The 16,279-nt window shown below is 37.1% G+C and overlaps 1 protein-coding gene across 4 annotated transcripts in view; it reads left to right on the top strand.

Annotated features, from left to right (window-relative positions):
* Positions 1-1,254: 1,254 nt before the first annotated feature.
* LOC136849909 (glutamate receptor ionotropic, kainate 2-like) overlaps positions 1,255-16,279 on the top strand; it is an 85,067-nt gene continuing 70,042 nt past the window's right edge. For 2 of the 4 annotated variants that reach the window (XM_067123427.1, XM_067123426.1), the window contains exons 1-2: positions 1,255-1,503; positions 9,298-9,513. In XM_067123427.1, coding sequence (XP_066979528.1) covers positions 9,429-9,513 — 85 coding nt within the window. In that variant the 5' untranslated portion in view covers positions 1,255-1,503; positions 9,298-9,428. The remainder of the gene's footprint in view (positions 1,504-9,297; positions 9,514-16,279) is intronic. The other 2 variants (XM_067123428.1, XM_067123425.1) reach the window with 1 other exon arrangement.

The following is a 16,279-nucleotide window of genomic DNA, read 5'->3' on the forward strand; positions in this document are numbered from 1 at the left end:
GAGAGAGAGAGAGAGAGAGAGAGAGAGAGAGAGAGAGAGAGAGAGAGAGAGAATGTGCTAATTTTAATCTGGCATTGTCCCCTTACATATTATGTGGTTCCAGAGGGGGTCTTGTAGGGTGAGGTTGCTAACCTTACACCCATTCCCGTCCTGGATGCGACCTACTACAGTTGACTAACTAAAAATATACATAATCTTCTACCCAGATTAACGGAATTCATAGTGATATATACATATGTATATGTAAATATATACATTTATATGAATATATATATGTATAGATATACTATATATATATGTATATATATAAAACATACATACATACATATATGTATATATATATATATATATATATATATATATATATATATATATATATATATATATATATATATATATGACTTTCCTTATCCCAACCTCTAGCCTCACTCTGTAAAATATATTTTATTTTTTGCTCCAAAACCAATTACTTTTAAGAGATAATGAAGCCTGTGGATAAAGCAACGGAGCAGATTATTGTAAGATGGTAGTGACATGCAAAGAGAATGGGAGAAAAGATCCTAGCTAAGAGGACCTTTGAAGGGCTGGATTAAAATAATATCAGGAGTGTCAGAAAGAAAGGGCCTGATTACCCGAGAAATTCAAAAGTGTGAGCCCTCCAACGAAGTGAAAGTCCAGAGTTCAATCCCACAGAGGGGAAACGTCCCAGGGGCGTGAGAAATCCATTATGGACTCCTTGGCTCAAAAATTGAATTTTGTATGTGGTGGTTACTTGAATGTGGTGGTATATACATATTTATATATACATATATGTGTAGCCTATATATATCATATATGTATGTGTGTAAACACATTAAATAGATATATATAATATATAAATATATATATATATATATATATATATATATATATATATATATATATATATATATATATATATATATATATATACACATACATACATACACACACACCTTCCCCATTTAAATCTTCCAAGCCATTTAAAGACGAATGAGGAATTCGAGTTACATAAATAACCAAAAGAAAAAAAAACTGAAAATAAAAAAAAAGTCGCAGGAGCGAAAAAAACCAATAATCATAAATTCTGGGGAGGTGCCCCATCGCTAGAGGATGGGTACGGGAGGGTACAGGAGGGTGGAGGAGGAGGAGGAGGAGGAGGAGGGGAAGAAGAGGAGGGGGGGAAGGGGGTGTGGGCATCGAAATTGGCACCGGGGCATCGCTAGAGGCTGGTCTGGCACAGACGGGAAACCTGGGCACGGAGACACTTTCAGTGTGTGCCTGGCTTCTGTGGAAAGCGAGAGAGGTGGTTTGGTGGTCTCTTCAGTACTGTCTCTCGTTTTTTTTTTTGATTTTTAGTATTGCCTCTTTTTTTTTTTTTTGCTTCGGTATTGGTTCTCGGTTTTGTGATTCGGACCGACTGTTTCGAACCTACACGCTCGAAAGCTTTGAAGGAGAGCTCGAGTCCCGTTCCATAGGCCTCAAGTAAGTCCACTGGATACAAAAAAATGTTTATTTCTTTTATTAAAAATTAATACAATATAAATAATTTTATTTTTAGAATTTTTTTAAATGATAATAAATTGTCTGATACATTTTATTCAGTTAAATTGTAGATTTGTCTTTCTTTAAATCGCTGGATATGTTACTGAATCATTTACGTTAGATTTGTCTATATAAATCTAATATAAATAAATAAATAAATATAAATATATATATATATATATATATATATATATATATATATATATATATATATATATATATATATATATATATATATATTATATTAGAAGTAATCAACACACAATTCCATTTTGGAACAAAATTAATTTTCTGATTCACATTGGGATCGAACCCAGGTGGTAGCGCCCTTTACCTTTCAATTGAGAGACCTGGGTTCGATCCCATGTGAGTCAGAAATTTATATATGTAGTATATAGATATAAATTTTATATATAGATATAAATTTTATGTCTGTATACATATATATGTATATGTATGTGTATATATATATATATATATATATATATATATATATATATATATATATATATATATATATATATATATATATATATATATATATATAATGTTTCCGCAACGCACATTAAATCAACGGATTTATTCAGAGATTATTTATTAGAAAAGAAAAAAATAAATGAACAAATTAATAAAATAAGTAGATAAAAATGTAAGTCAATTATTAAATTACAAGGAGAACTGTTCTAGGGTAGTAACTAGTTTAATCTAACAGTGGCCACTGTATGAGATATTTCACAATTCTTGTCATCCATTGCATTCAGATCTCTCTGGGCTGTACCATCTACCCACGCAGTACTGTACTCCTTCTGTGAGGTTCAGTACCGCACATCTTTCTCGAAATTTTCTGCCCTAAAATGGAAAACTGCAGTATCTGCACAATTTTCGAAATTGAGATATGCCAGCTACTGGGCTCGTGAAACACTAATACACAAGTTACTGCAGTTTCAGAATGATTCTTTGATGTTTTATTTAGGGGGTCACATTTGCAGTATCTGCAAAATCAGCAGTAAGGCAAGGGAAAATGCAGTATCTACCATTTTTCTCAGTTTTGTATTTTTGCAGACACTGCAACAGTCTTCCATTTTAGGGCAGTTTTCATTCCTGAAGCTGAATCTTTGGAACTGCAGAAGTTCGAACTTGGTGCAAATACCTGAGGATGTCGCACAATTGGAACTTCAAAGATTCAAGCGAAGGGGCAAAGCATTACTACCCTAAAACAATTCTCCTTGAATTTTAATCATTGACTTATATTTTTATCTATTAGTTATTAATTTATTAATTTATTTTTTCTTTTTCTGTAATTCATATTATTATATGTTCCTTCTTTCAAATGAACACCATAATATTCTTTGGAAGCTTGAATTTCAAAGTCAATGGCCCCTGTGGTGGGCTTGTTCCATATGAATAGGGTTCATGATAATAATAATAATAATAATAATAATAATAATAATAATAATAATAATAATAATCCACCACGTTACCCAGGCCACATGAACCTGCGACAACCTAACTAGCTTAACCTCATCTTCTTAACCAAACTTAACACGACTTAAGTCAATCATTCCTTGACATAATAAATCATTAAAAATATAAGTTTTTAACTTGATTTTGAAAGTGTTAATAAAAGTGTGTGTGACTTGCATTATTATTATTATTATTATTATTATTATTATTATTATTATTATTATTATTATTATTATTATTATTATTATTATTATTATTATTATTATTATTATTATTATTATTATTATTATTATTATTATTATTATTATTTTGATCCAGTTTTCCTTTGTTCGTCTTTTACTCAACTTACTTGTAATATTCATGATCAGATGACATTACTGAAGAAATAATAATAATAATAATAATAATAATAATAATAATAATAATAATAATAATAATAATAATTAATATCTGTACTAATCATTATCAGAAAACATTATTGAAGTAATAATAATAATAATAATAATAATAATAATAATAATAATAATAATAATAATAATAATAATAATAAAAGGTACCAATTTCTAACCATCCAATCATCTGGAATAATAAAAAAAAAAAAATACAAAACCTTCGCAAATAAAAACTAGTAAAGAATGCGCCGAAGTTTTTTCGGCTCGATCGAGTTTTCTGTATAGCCGCTACAGCGTATAATCAAGGCCACCGAAAATAGATCTATCTTTTAGTGGTCTCGGTATAGTGCTGTATGAGCCCCGACCCATGAAACTTTAACCACGGCCCGGATGTTGCCTACCCGTGATCGTTGCCAGAAGCATGATTATGCCTAACGTTAACCTTAAATAAAATAAAAACTACTGAGGCTAGAGGGCTGCAATTTGGTATGTTTGATGATTGGAGGGTCGATGGTCAACATACCAATTTGCAGCCCTCTAGCCTCGGTAGTTTTTAAGATCTGAGGGCGGACAGAAAAAGTGCGGACGGACAGACAAAGCCGTCACAATAGTTGTCTTTTATAGAAAACTAAAAAATGCAGAGACGTGGATTGACCAACGACTCTGCAACGCCAGGCTTTAAAGCCTAGATCTAACACCCCCCTCTTCCCCAAAAAACATCAGCTAAAACGTCAAAGTTAAAAAAAGAATAAAGTTAAAATAAAAAAAAATTAAATTATTACTTATCAAATTATCTTCGTCGATTAAGCTTGAAATTAAATGACTGGGTAGAACTTTCATCTTCATGAGAGAGAGAGAGAGAGAGAGAGAGAGAGAGAGAGAGAGAGAGAGAGAGAGAGAGGCGCGATTAATTAATTTTTTGGGGTCTTGCATCTACGATGATCACTTATATGAATCCATAATTAATCTCAAAGCGAGAGAGAGAGAGAGAGAGAGAGAGAGAGAGAGAGAGAGAGAGAGAGAGAGAGAGAGAGAGAGAGAGAGAGAGACGATTAATTAATTTTTTTAGGGTCTTGAATTCGCGTCGATCACATAAATGAATCCATAATTCAAGTCTCAACGAGAGAGAGAGAGAGAGAGAGAGAGAGAGAGAGAGAGAGAGAGAGAGAGAGAGAGAGAGAGAGAAGAGATTGATTAACTTTTTGGGCCTTGAATCCACGTCGATCACCTTAAAGACCTTACAATTCGTTCGGGTTGCCCCAGGTCCATGTGATTTCAAGTCCCATCTTCCGGTATATTTTGCATCTTCCAGTCTTGGATGGTCTGGGATGATCTTAGATAGAGAGAGAGAAACAGATCTAGCTCAGTTATGTTCCTCAGATGAGCTGGTAGAGAATAGACGCTGAGATGCTGGTGCGTGGTGGATTAATGTCCTGTGTGCTTTCCCTTAATTTTCGTTAGTTTTGAGCACTATTAATCTATATAATTTTATTCACTTTTCTATCTGTTTCCATGCAATTACCATGTAGCCTGACTAAAAATTTAAGGTAGTCTTTCCCAGTAGTCAAGGTCCTTAACTCTTCTATTCTAGCTGAAAGCATTTAAAACTCTCTATTTGTGCAATATCCTTTTGGTAGTGTGGAGACCATAGAAGTGGACTTAGAGAGTTTTAGAGAGAGAGAATCATGTGAGAGAGAGTTTTTGAGAGAGAACAACATTCCCATTTTTGATTTTGAATAGAATTGCTATTTTGATCATTGCATAACATATTTTTTTCAACATTTTTAACTGGTTCCTTGTTTGATTGTCTCATTATTAGTCAATCACGAATATGAATTCATAATTCATTTATATATTTTATTTAGGTCTCTTTGAACGAGTTCCTATCTTCATCACAAGCAATTTCTCTACTTATTCTTGTGTCAGAGAGAGAGAGAGAGAGAGAGAGAGAGAGAGAGAGAGAGAGAGAGAGAGAGAGAGAGAGAGAGAGAGAGAGTGAGCATAATTTTATTTATTTTTAGGTCCACAGTGATTACTAGGTCAATCAAGAGAGAGAGAGAGAGAGAGAGAGAGAGTATGAATTTTTTTGGGTCATAATTCATATCACGAATATGAATTCATAATTCATATCTGAACGAGAGAGAGAGAGAGAGAGAGAGAGAGAGAGAGAGAGAGAGAGAGAGAGAGAGATGATTAATTTTTTTTTTTATCTTGGATCTACGCCTACTAAAAATATGAATCCATTTTTCACATCTCAACAAGAGAGAGAGAGAGAGAGAGAGAGAGAGAGAGAGAGAGAGAGAGAGAGAGAGAGAGAGCAAGTCTTCAGATCTTACCGTTTAATTCGTCTGTATTCAACTTCCATTAATCTTCCGTCAAATTTTCTAAATTTCCCTCTCTCCCAATCGGTCCCGGGCTAGTCAAATTCAGTAGGTTGCCAATCCCAACGGCCTCTTTTTTAAATAGATATAAAACAACCCAGTCTTTTACGAAAAGCGACTCGATTTGAAAATAACTTAAACAAGTAAAAAATGCGCCGAAGTTTCTTCATTGCAGTCGAGTTTTCTGTACAGTGTATGATCAAGGCCACCGAAAATAGATCTATCTTTCGGTGGTCTCGATATAATGCTGTATGAGTATCGGCCCATGATACTCTCAGCCGGCCGCGGTGGCCTGTCCTACATCGTTGCCAGAAGCACGATCATGGCTAACTTTAACCTTAATTAAATAAAAAAAACTATTGAGGCTAGAGGGCTGCAATTTGGTACGTTTGATGATAGGAGGGTGGATGATCAACATACCAATTTGCAGCCCTCTAGCCTCAGTAGCTTTTAAGATCTGAGGGCGGACAGGCAAAGTGCGGACATTAAAAAGTGCGGACGGACAGACAAAGCCGGCACAATAGTTTTCCTTTCAGAAAACTAAAACAAGCTAATTCAAAGATTGTTTTCACAGAGGGACGTTCCTCGCGAATTTCATTAGTTTATTCCATTTTATTCTAGATTCGTTTTATTTATTCAGTCTCCCGTTCCTCCTTGTTTATTCTGATTTCTGTGGTCGGTGTCACAGAGAGAGAGAGAGAGAGAGAGAGAGAGAGAGAGGGATGCATGGCCATGTCTTCAGGATTTCAAAAGGAAATGACAAACTGCATTAAAGCAAATTTCAAAAAAGGAGAGAGAAAAGGAAAAACGAGAGAGAGAGAGAGAGAGAGAGAGAGAGAGAGAGAGGGGGATGCCTGTGCCAAAAATTGTTGTTTTAAAGAGAAAATTTCCAGAGAAAGATATAGCGCACAAGAAAAAGGAGAGAGAGAGAGAGAGAGAGAGAGAGAGAGAGAGAGAGAGAGAGAGAGAGAGAGAGAGAGAGAGACGGGCGGGGTGGGGGGGCGGGGATGCCTGTCCCTGAGTTCAGGCTTTCAAAAGAAAGTCGCAAAATTGTTTTAAAGAGAAAATTTCAGGAGAAAGAAAATCGTTTTGTAAACAGAAAGAAGAGAAGTTTGTCTCAGAGACTACAATGGCCTTCAAAATAAACAATAGCCTTCATAATAAACAACAGCCTTCAAAATAAACAAAGGCCTTTATAATGAACAATAGCTTTCATTAAAAACTAAGGCATTCATAATAAACACACATTATGGTTAACATTACCCTTACTTGCAAACAAAAGCTGAGCGATCCGAACAAAAAATTCATAGCAAACAGTAGCTTAATAATTTACAGGTATTAAACAAAAGTGTTAGTAACAGGCTAGAGCCTTCATTAGAAACAAAAGCAAAAATAAAAAGCAAGAGGTTTAAAAATATAAACATTCTGCAATAATTTTGATTAACAAAAGCCTTAATGATAAAATAATTTTAATGATAAACAAGTCTAAATGTGTGTGTGTATATATATATATATATATATATATATATATATATATATATATATATATATATATATATATATATATATATATATATATATATATATATATATAAATAATAAATTTACACTAAATTAGGTTTACTAGGCATCAAAATTCATACAAAGTTAAGCTTATTATACACAAAAATTCAGTTACATTTATTGGGATCAAAATTCACACAAACTAAAGTTCATTATGCACCAAAATTCACACAAAGTAAAGTTCATTATGCACCAAAATTCACACAAATCTAGGTTTTATCAAGCACCAAAATTCACACAAAGTAAAGTTCATTGCGCACCAAAATTCACACAAAGCTATGTTTTACTAAGCACCAAAATTCACACAAAGTAAAGTTCATTACGCACCAAAATTCACACAATGATAAGTTTATCAAGCACCAAAATTCACACAAAGCTAGGTTTTACTAAGCACCAAAATTCACACAAAGTAAAGTTCATAACGCACCAAAATTCACACAAAGCTAGGTTTTATTTAAGCACAAAAATTCACACAAAGGATGACACAATACACTCCACACATCACTCTCCAAACATCAAACAAAGTTCCTTCGTTAAAAATCGAAAGCCACACAAAGTGGAGTTCCATTGTATGTTTTGAACGAAAGATATAACTGCACTATTCCAGTCGTCTGGAAACTGTAGAAATTATACCTAGAAAAATCATCTAGGAATCATCCCTTGAAAAGATCAATTTGAGGTGTCATGATTTTGGAGAGAGAGAGAGAGAGAGAGAGAGAGAAATCTGTCCTTATCCTGTCAGAGATCACTAAGAGAGAAATGCTGGAGAGAGAGAGAGAGAGAGAGAGAGAGAGAGAGAGAGAGAGAGAGAATCTGCCCTCCATCAATCAATTTTCAATAACGACCAAAATAACCTTCAGAAGTGTAATAATTTTATAGAGAGAGAGAGAGAGAGAGAGAGAGAGAGAGAGAGAGAGAGAGAGAGAGAGAGAGAGAGAGCAATCTTATCCCTCCTCAATCAATTTTCAAAAAACCGACAAAATATAAAGAAGATTTCGCATCATCTGCATTCTACGGGTGTATTATTATTCTTATTATTACCATTATTATTATTATTATTAGTAGTAGTAGTAGTAGTAGTATTAGTAGTAGCAGCAGACCCCTGTAAGCCCTCCTCCTCTCACCCCCCCCTCTTTTCGGCTAATTATAGACACCTGTCTGCGACTTAGATCAGGTGCGGAGGCCAAAACTATGTACCTTAGCGACTGGGATACACAACCCTTAGTTTGTACTCTCTCTCTCTCCCTCACTCTCTCGCTCTCTCTCTCTCTCTCCGTCAGTTCGATGCTTCATTTGTTTTTTTTTTTTCCGAAATAAGTAAATAATTGTGCTTTTACTCTTCGATGCGATTTTCTCTCTCTCTCTCTCTCTCTCTCTCTCTCTCTCTCTCTCTCTTCTCTCTACTCTTATTCCTTTACTCTTTTCGTCTGCTAGGGTTGTGGCCTGGCATGTAATAATAATAATAATAATAATAATAATAATAATAATAATAATAATAATAATAATAATAATAATAATAATAATAATAATATTACAGGAATAATAATAACATTGTAATAATAATAATAATAATAATAATAATAATAATAATAATTAATTATTATTATTATAATAATAACTAAAATTCTACTACTGGAATAATAATAATAATAATAATAATAATAATAATAATAATAATAATAACTAAAATTCTATTACTGAATAATAATAATAATAATAATAATAATAAATAATAATAATAATAATAATAATAATAATAATAACTAGAAATCTACCAATGTAATAATAATAATAATAATAATAATAATAATAATAATAATAATAATAATAATAATAATCTTCTTTCTTCTTCTTTTTCTTTTTAAACACTAGAATTCCGCCACTGGAACAATCTTTAACAATCTTAACAACAGACTTATTTCCATATCTTCCAGATGGAGCGCAACCGAGCACAGGGGGCCACTCAGCGAGCATAAGCGACACAAAGGACACGTACCTTTGCCCCTCCCCTCCCCCTCCCCAAAACCCTACCAAAAAGTGAAGACTAGAACCCGTCATCGCCAAGATGAGGCTCGCCATCTTCAACGCGATCTTCATCTTCTGCTGCTGTGCCTGGAGGGTGCTGGCGTTGCCTGATACTATATTCATAGGTGAGTGTCTGGATATGGGCTAATTTATTGGTGAGTGTCTTGATATGGGCTAATTCATGGGTGTATTGATATGGGATAATTCACAGGTGAGTGTCTTGATATGGGCTAATTCAGAGTGTCTTGATATGGGCTAATTCATGAGTGTCTTGATATGGGCTAATTCATGGGTGAGTGTCTTGATATGGACTAATTCATGGGTGAGTGTCTTGTTATGGGCAAATACATGGGTGGATGTCTTGATATGGGCTAATTCAGAGGTGTCTTGATATGGGCTAATTCAGAGGTGAGTGTCTTGATATGGGCTAATTCTGAGGTGTCTTGATGGAGTGTCTTGATGTCTTGATATGGTGGGCTATATATGCTAATTCAGGTGTCTTGAATATAATTCATGGCTTTAATTTCGGCTAATTCATGGCGAGTTCTTGATATGGGCTAAGTCAGAGGGAGTCTTGATATGGGTTAATTCATGGATGTCTTGATATGGGTTAATTCATAGGTGAGTGTCTAGATATGAGCTAATTCAGAGGTGAGTGTCTTGATATGGGCTAAATTGGCTCATTGGTGCTTTAGGTTCCAATAAATTGATTATTATTGGTATAATCGGTTGTATATCATTGTTGACTTCATGCAGACATACACAAAAAATATATAGATAGACATCTAGGCAAATAGGGCGTAGGGCTCGCAAATTCATCCCAAAAGACTTATGAAAAACCAGAAAACTTACATTTTCTGGAGCCATCTCTCTCTCTCTCTCTCTCTCTCTCTCTCTCTCTCTCTCTCTCTCTCTCTATATATATATATATATATATATATATATATATATATATATATAGTCCACAAAATAACATGGCTTTGCTAAAACGAAAGTTACAACATCTAGAGAAAGTTCAACGACCTTTGCTAATCTCTGACTCTTGCTAATCTCTCTCTCTCTGCCAGGAAAGAAAAATGGGGAATGAAAGAAGTGGGTCAAATAAGGGTGGAAGATTGTCTAAAAATAATAAGGAGGGGGAAGAATTTTTAATAAGAGACCTGAGACAGGTGTGTTTTAAATGAGGGTAACTCTCTCTCTCTCTCTCTCTCTCTCTCTAAATCTATATATATGAAAAAGTTAAGTATACCTTAGTTTTACCAGAGTTCTTTTATATATATATATATATATATATATATATATATATATATATATATATATATATATACAAACACACACATGTATATATATATATATAGAATATACACATATATATATATATATATATATATATATATATATATATATATATATATATATATATATATATATATATACATACTGTATATGTATGTGCATGTGTGTAATTATAATATCCTTAGATCCAAATGAAATAAATATGAAGTAATTCCTATGTCCGGTAGCGGGGATCGAACCCGCATGCCGAGTGATCAGAACGACCTGACTGCCGAAAGGATAAAAGCCTATTGCCTTTCATACCTATGCATATACATGTCGAATTAAGATACAGATTTATTATACATATTTATCATACATATAATACATATTCTGACAAAATGATTGTGATTTGATTTTATGAATTCGGGCTGTTTAGCCAAGCACTGTCTCTCACTCTCTCTCTCAATCTCTCCCTCTCTCATTCTGACTCTCTCACTTCCGGCCATTCAGCTAAACTCAAGACGGCAAAAAGAGCGAGTTAGAGTGGTTGGATAGCAAGATAAAGAGATCCGGAAAATTAATGAAATTGTATGGAATACAGAGTTTAGGTCAAAGACCAAACACTGGGACCTACTAAGGTCATTCAGTGCTGGAAAGGATATTGTTAGTAGGTAGATTTGAAAGGTGTAACAGGAGGAAAAAAAATAATATGAATGGAGGTGCAGTAAAATGAACGAAAGGGGTTGCAGCTAGGGGCCGAAGGGACGCTGCAAATAACCCTTTAGTAGCAATGCCTACAGTGCGCCTCACGCGAAAGATATTAAACGTTAACAAACCTCAGTAAAATCAGATTCTACACAGGAAAAAGACTCCGTAGGGGGCTAATGCGGTCAGTGCACCCCATGCGGTGCACTGTAGGCATTACTTAAGCTTCCTTGCAGCGTGCCATCGGCCCCTAGCTACAACCCCTTTCGTTCCATTTACTGTACCTCCTTCCATATTCTCTTTCTTCCATCTCACTTTCCTCAACCTTCTCCTAAACAATCGATTCACAGCGCAACTGCTTTGAGGTTTTCCCCCCTGTTACACCTGTCAAACCTTCCCCTCTCAATTTCCGTTTCGGCGCTGGATGACCTCATAGGTCCCAACTTGGCCTTCCGCCTAAATTCTATATTCAATTCAATTCCCCACACCGGAAAGAGAACGATATAAAACAGATGTGATTCAGATCTCTCCAGGAAATACAATTAAGGGAAGCTCCTTTGTCGAGTTCACTGAAAGAGACAGTTATAGACATTGTGCGAATGAATGGAGAGTCGGCAGGTGACGAGAGGGGTTGATAGCCGGCGAGCTGGGAGGGAGGAATGCGAAGGTGGAGAATAGATAGGAAGAAAAAGGTGGATGATAAAAGCGTGGGGAGAGACAAATAGCTGAATGGAAGGGGAAACGGGAAATAGACGTGAATAACAAAGAAGATGAGAGAAAGGAAGAATAAAAAAATAGAGACGACCAGAAGGAAGATAATGAGAATGATTTGGCTGTGATTACAGATGACGAAGCAGGGAACAGAGAGAGAGAGAGAGAGAGAGAGAGAGAGAGAGAGAGAGAGAGAGAGAGAGAGAGAGAGAGAGAGAATAAAAACAACAAAGATTTAAGAAAATGAAGGAAAGAAGACATATGAATGAAACAAGTCTGAGACAGAAAGATATAAACAGGAGCAAAGAAAGAAATAGAGAGAGAGAGAGAGAGAGAGAGAGAGAGAGAGAGAGAGAGAGAGAGAGAGAGAGAGAGAGAGAGAGAGAGCCAATTCCAAGACCCAAAAATTGCCGGTCTCGAGGAACCCAGTAAAAAAAATAACACATAAAAAATAACAAACAAATAAAAGCAACAAATATAAAAACAGCAAAAAAAACAAGAAAAACAACAAAAAACATAAAAAACAAATATAAAAAATCAGCAAATAAAAAACAGAAAAACAACAATTAAAAACAGCAAATAAAAGACAACAAAAACTAAAAAAAAACAACGAAAAAACAATTTAAAAAAATCAACAAATAAAAAAAAAAAACATGCCCCACTCGGGCGTCATGCATAACGGAACGAGCGTGCCCCTTCCGATGCCGGCTGGGCTGGGCATGGGGCACTCGAGGAGAACTCGAACCTCCGCTCTGGGGCATGGCTTCTTGTTGGCACGTGCCCAGGGCTTTCCTGAGCTAGTAGCCACCACCTCTTAGCCTCTGCGGATTTCATAAAGGTCGGTCTTTCCTTAGTGAATACTCTCTCTCTCTCTCTCTCTCTTTCTCTCTCTCTCTCTCTCTCTTTTCATTCTGTCACTCTTTTCATTCTGTCTCTCACTCTCTCTCAGTTTGTCTTTTATTTCTCTCTCTCTCTCTCTCTCTCTCTCTGTTTCTTTCTCTTTCTCTCGCTCTCTCTCTCTCTTTTTCATTCTGTCTCACTCTCTCTCTCTGTCTTTTTTTCCTCTCACTCTCTCTCTCTCTCGCGCTGTTTCTTTCTCTTTCTCTTGCTGTCTCTCTCTCTCTCTCTCTAAAGCTGTTTCTTTCTCTTCTCTCGCTGCCTCTCTCTCTCTCTCTCTCTCTCACGCTGTTTCTTTCTCTTTCTCTCGCTGTCTCTCTCTCTCACGCTGTTTCTTTCTCTTTCTCTCGCTCTCTCTCTCTCTCTCAATCATTCTCTTTTTCTTCTGTCTCACTCTCTCTCTCTGTCTGTCTTTTTTCTCTCACTCTCACTCTGTCTCTTTCTCTCTCTCTCTCTCTCTCTCTCTCTCTCTCTCTCTCGCTGTTCCTTTCTCTTTCTCTCGCTCTCTCTCTCTCTCTCTCTCTTTCACTCTGTTTCTTTGTCTCGCTCTCTCTCTCTCTCTCTCTTTCTCTCTCTCTCTTTTCATTCCAGTCTGTCTCTCTCTCATTCTCTCTCTCACTCTCTCTCTCAGAGCTGATTAGCAGACGGGCTTGAGAAATCTGGCGTCGCAACGACGAAGGTCATGAACGTGATAATCATCAAACATACCAAATTGCAGCCCTCTGGCCTCAGTAGTGTTTATTCTATTTAAAGTTAAAGTTAGCCATGATCGTGCGTCTGGCACCGCTGTAGGTGCCAACAACACAGGCCACCACCGGCCCGTGGCTGAAAGTTTCATGACCCGTGGCTGAGAGCTTCATACAGCATTATACGCTGTACAGAAAACTCGATTACCCCGAAGAAACATGGGCGTAGTTTTTACTTGTTCTATTTGATTTCACTGGGTCTTAGGCCTACTTTCACAAATATTATTATTATTATTATTATTATTATTATTATTATTATTATTATTATTATTATTATAGCACCAAACAAATCAGTAACTTCTTAGCCTTCTTCTTCTTCTGCAGCGACTCTAGCAGGATGGTGCCGCCCTTAGGAAGAGGAAAAAGTTACTTGGTGCTTTAATTTCTAAATCTTCTTCTTCTTCTTCTTCTTCTTCTTCTTCTTCTTCTTCTCCTGCGCCACCAGCATGAGGATACCGTCCTTGGGAAGAAGAAGAAATTACTTGGCCCTTTGTTGTTTCTGGGTATCAAATCCATCTGCAATTTCTTAATCTCCTTCTGCTTTTTCTTTTTCTTCTTCTGCGCCACCAGCAGGAACGTGCCGCCCTTGAGAAGAGGAAGAAGTTACTTGGCCCTTTATTGTCTCAGGGTACCAAATCCATCTGCAATTTCTTAATCTCCTTCTTCTTCTTCTTCTTCTTCTTCTTCTTCTTCTTCTTCTTCTTCAGCGCCACCATCAGGAACGTGCCGCCCTTGAGAAGATGAGAAGTTACATGTCCCTTTGTTGTCTCAGGATACCAAATCCATCTCTTACGTCTTAATCTTCCTCTTCTTTTTCTTCCTTTTCTTCTTCTCCTTCTTCTCCTTCTTCAGCACCACCAGCAGGAGGATACCGCCCTTGAGAAGAGGAAAAAGTTACATGGACATGGCCTTTGTTGTCTCAGGGTACCAAATCCATCCGCAACTTCTTAATCTCCTTCTGCTTTTTCTTCTTCTTCTTCTTCTTCTCCTTCTTCTTCAGCGCCACCAGCAGGATGGTGCCGCCCTTGAGAAGAAGAAGAAGTTACTTGGCCCTTTGTTGTCTCAGGTCCTCGGGTTTGTTTGTCCGCGGTAAGGGGAGACCGAAGAGTTGGCCTAGCGCTCTCCGAGGGGCGACGAGGTGCAGCTGTTGTGTACCTGACGTTGATGATGTTACGGCGCGGGCAGAAGGAGGAGGGAGGAGGAGGAGGAGGAGGAGGAGGAGGAGGAGGAGGAGCAGGAGCAGGAGGAGGAGGAGCAGGAGGAGGAGAAGAGGAGGATAGGAGGAGGAGGAGGAACGAAGAAGAATGAAGAAGAAGGAAGGAGGAGGAGGAGGAGGAGGAGGAGGAGGAGGAGGAGACAAGGAGGAGGAGAAGAGGAAGAGAAGAAGAGGAGGAGGATAGGAAGAAGAGGTGGAGGAGGGAACGAAGAAGAAGAAGAAGGGGGAGAACGAGAAGGAGAGGAAGAAGAGGTGGAGGAGGGAACGGAGAAGGAGGAGGAGGAGATGAGGAGAAGAAGGAGGAGGAGGAGATGAGGAGGAGAAGCAGATGAGGAGGAGGTTGTGGAGGAGAAGGATGAGGAGTAGATGAAGAGAAGGAGCAGGAGGAGGAGAAGAGGAAGAAGAGGTGGTGGAGGGGACGGAGGAACGGAGAAGAAGAAGACGAAGAAGAAGAAGAAGAAGGCGTAGGAGGAGGAGGAGGAGGAGGAGGAGGAGGAGGAGGAGGAGGAGGAGGAGGAGGAGGAGTTGAGGAGGAGGTTGTGGAAGGAGAAGGATAAGGAGACGGAGGTTTTGAAGAAGGTGGAGGTTGTGAAGAAGAAGAAGAAGAAGAGGAGGAAGAGGAGGAGGAGGAGGTTGTAGAGAAGAAGAAGAAGTCAAAGAAGAAGAGGAGTAGGAAGAGGAGGAGGATAAGAAGAATGAGATGGAGAAGAGGAAAAGGAGAAGAAGAAGAAGGAGAAGATGGACTCGAAGCCTTCTTTACCTCCTGCAGAGTATAAGAAGGGAGAGAGAGAGAGAGAGAGAGAGAGAGAGAGAGAGAGAGAGAGAGAGAGAGAGAGAGAGACGTCAACGTGAAACAGAGCGAAAAGGATGACAAATGAAACAAAAGACAAATAAAAACAAAAGCCGTTAAAACATTGAAAAATAAAAACAAAAATTATCACCGGGGCTCGACCTGGATTTATGGTTCTCCAAAACAGTTCGATCTTCATATATAAACACATTCATAATTTACAGCCTAAGATGAATAATATGAATAATATCATTCATGGAGATGAATGAATGCCTTCCCGTGTCAGATAAAGGAAGAAGGAGGAATGAGGAGGAGGAGGAGGAGGAGGAAGATAAATAAGAAAATACGAAGGAGGAGAAGACGTGAAGTTACCCAAGCCTGCCAATAACACATCATCATCATCTCATCGGTCTATTTTGGTAACTGTCAAAACGACACTTCTCTTCGCTAAGCTCGTTAGAGAGATGTTAGTTAGTCTCTCTCTCAATCTCTCTCAATCTCTCTCTCTCAGGCGCCACGCACGCACGCACGCACGCAATCAATTCTTG

This window comes from Macrobrachium rosenbergii, chromosome 21 (genome assembly GCF_040412425.1).
Source record: "Macrobrachium rosenbergii isolate ZJJX-2024 chromosome 21, ASM4041242v1, whole genome shotgun sequence".
Lineage (NCBI taxonomy): Eukaryota > Metazoa > Arthropoda > Malacostraca > Decapoda > Palaemonidae > Macrobrachium > Macrobrachium rosenbergii.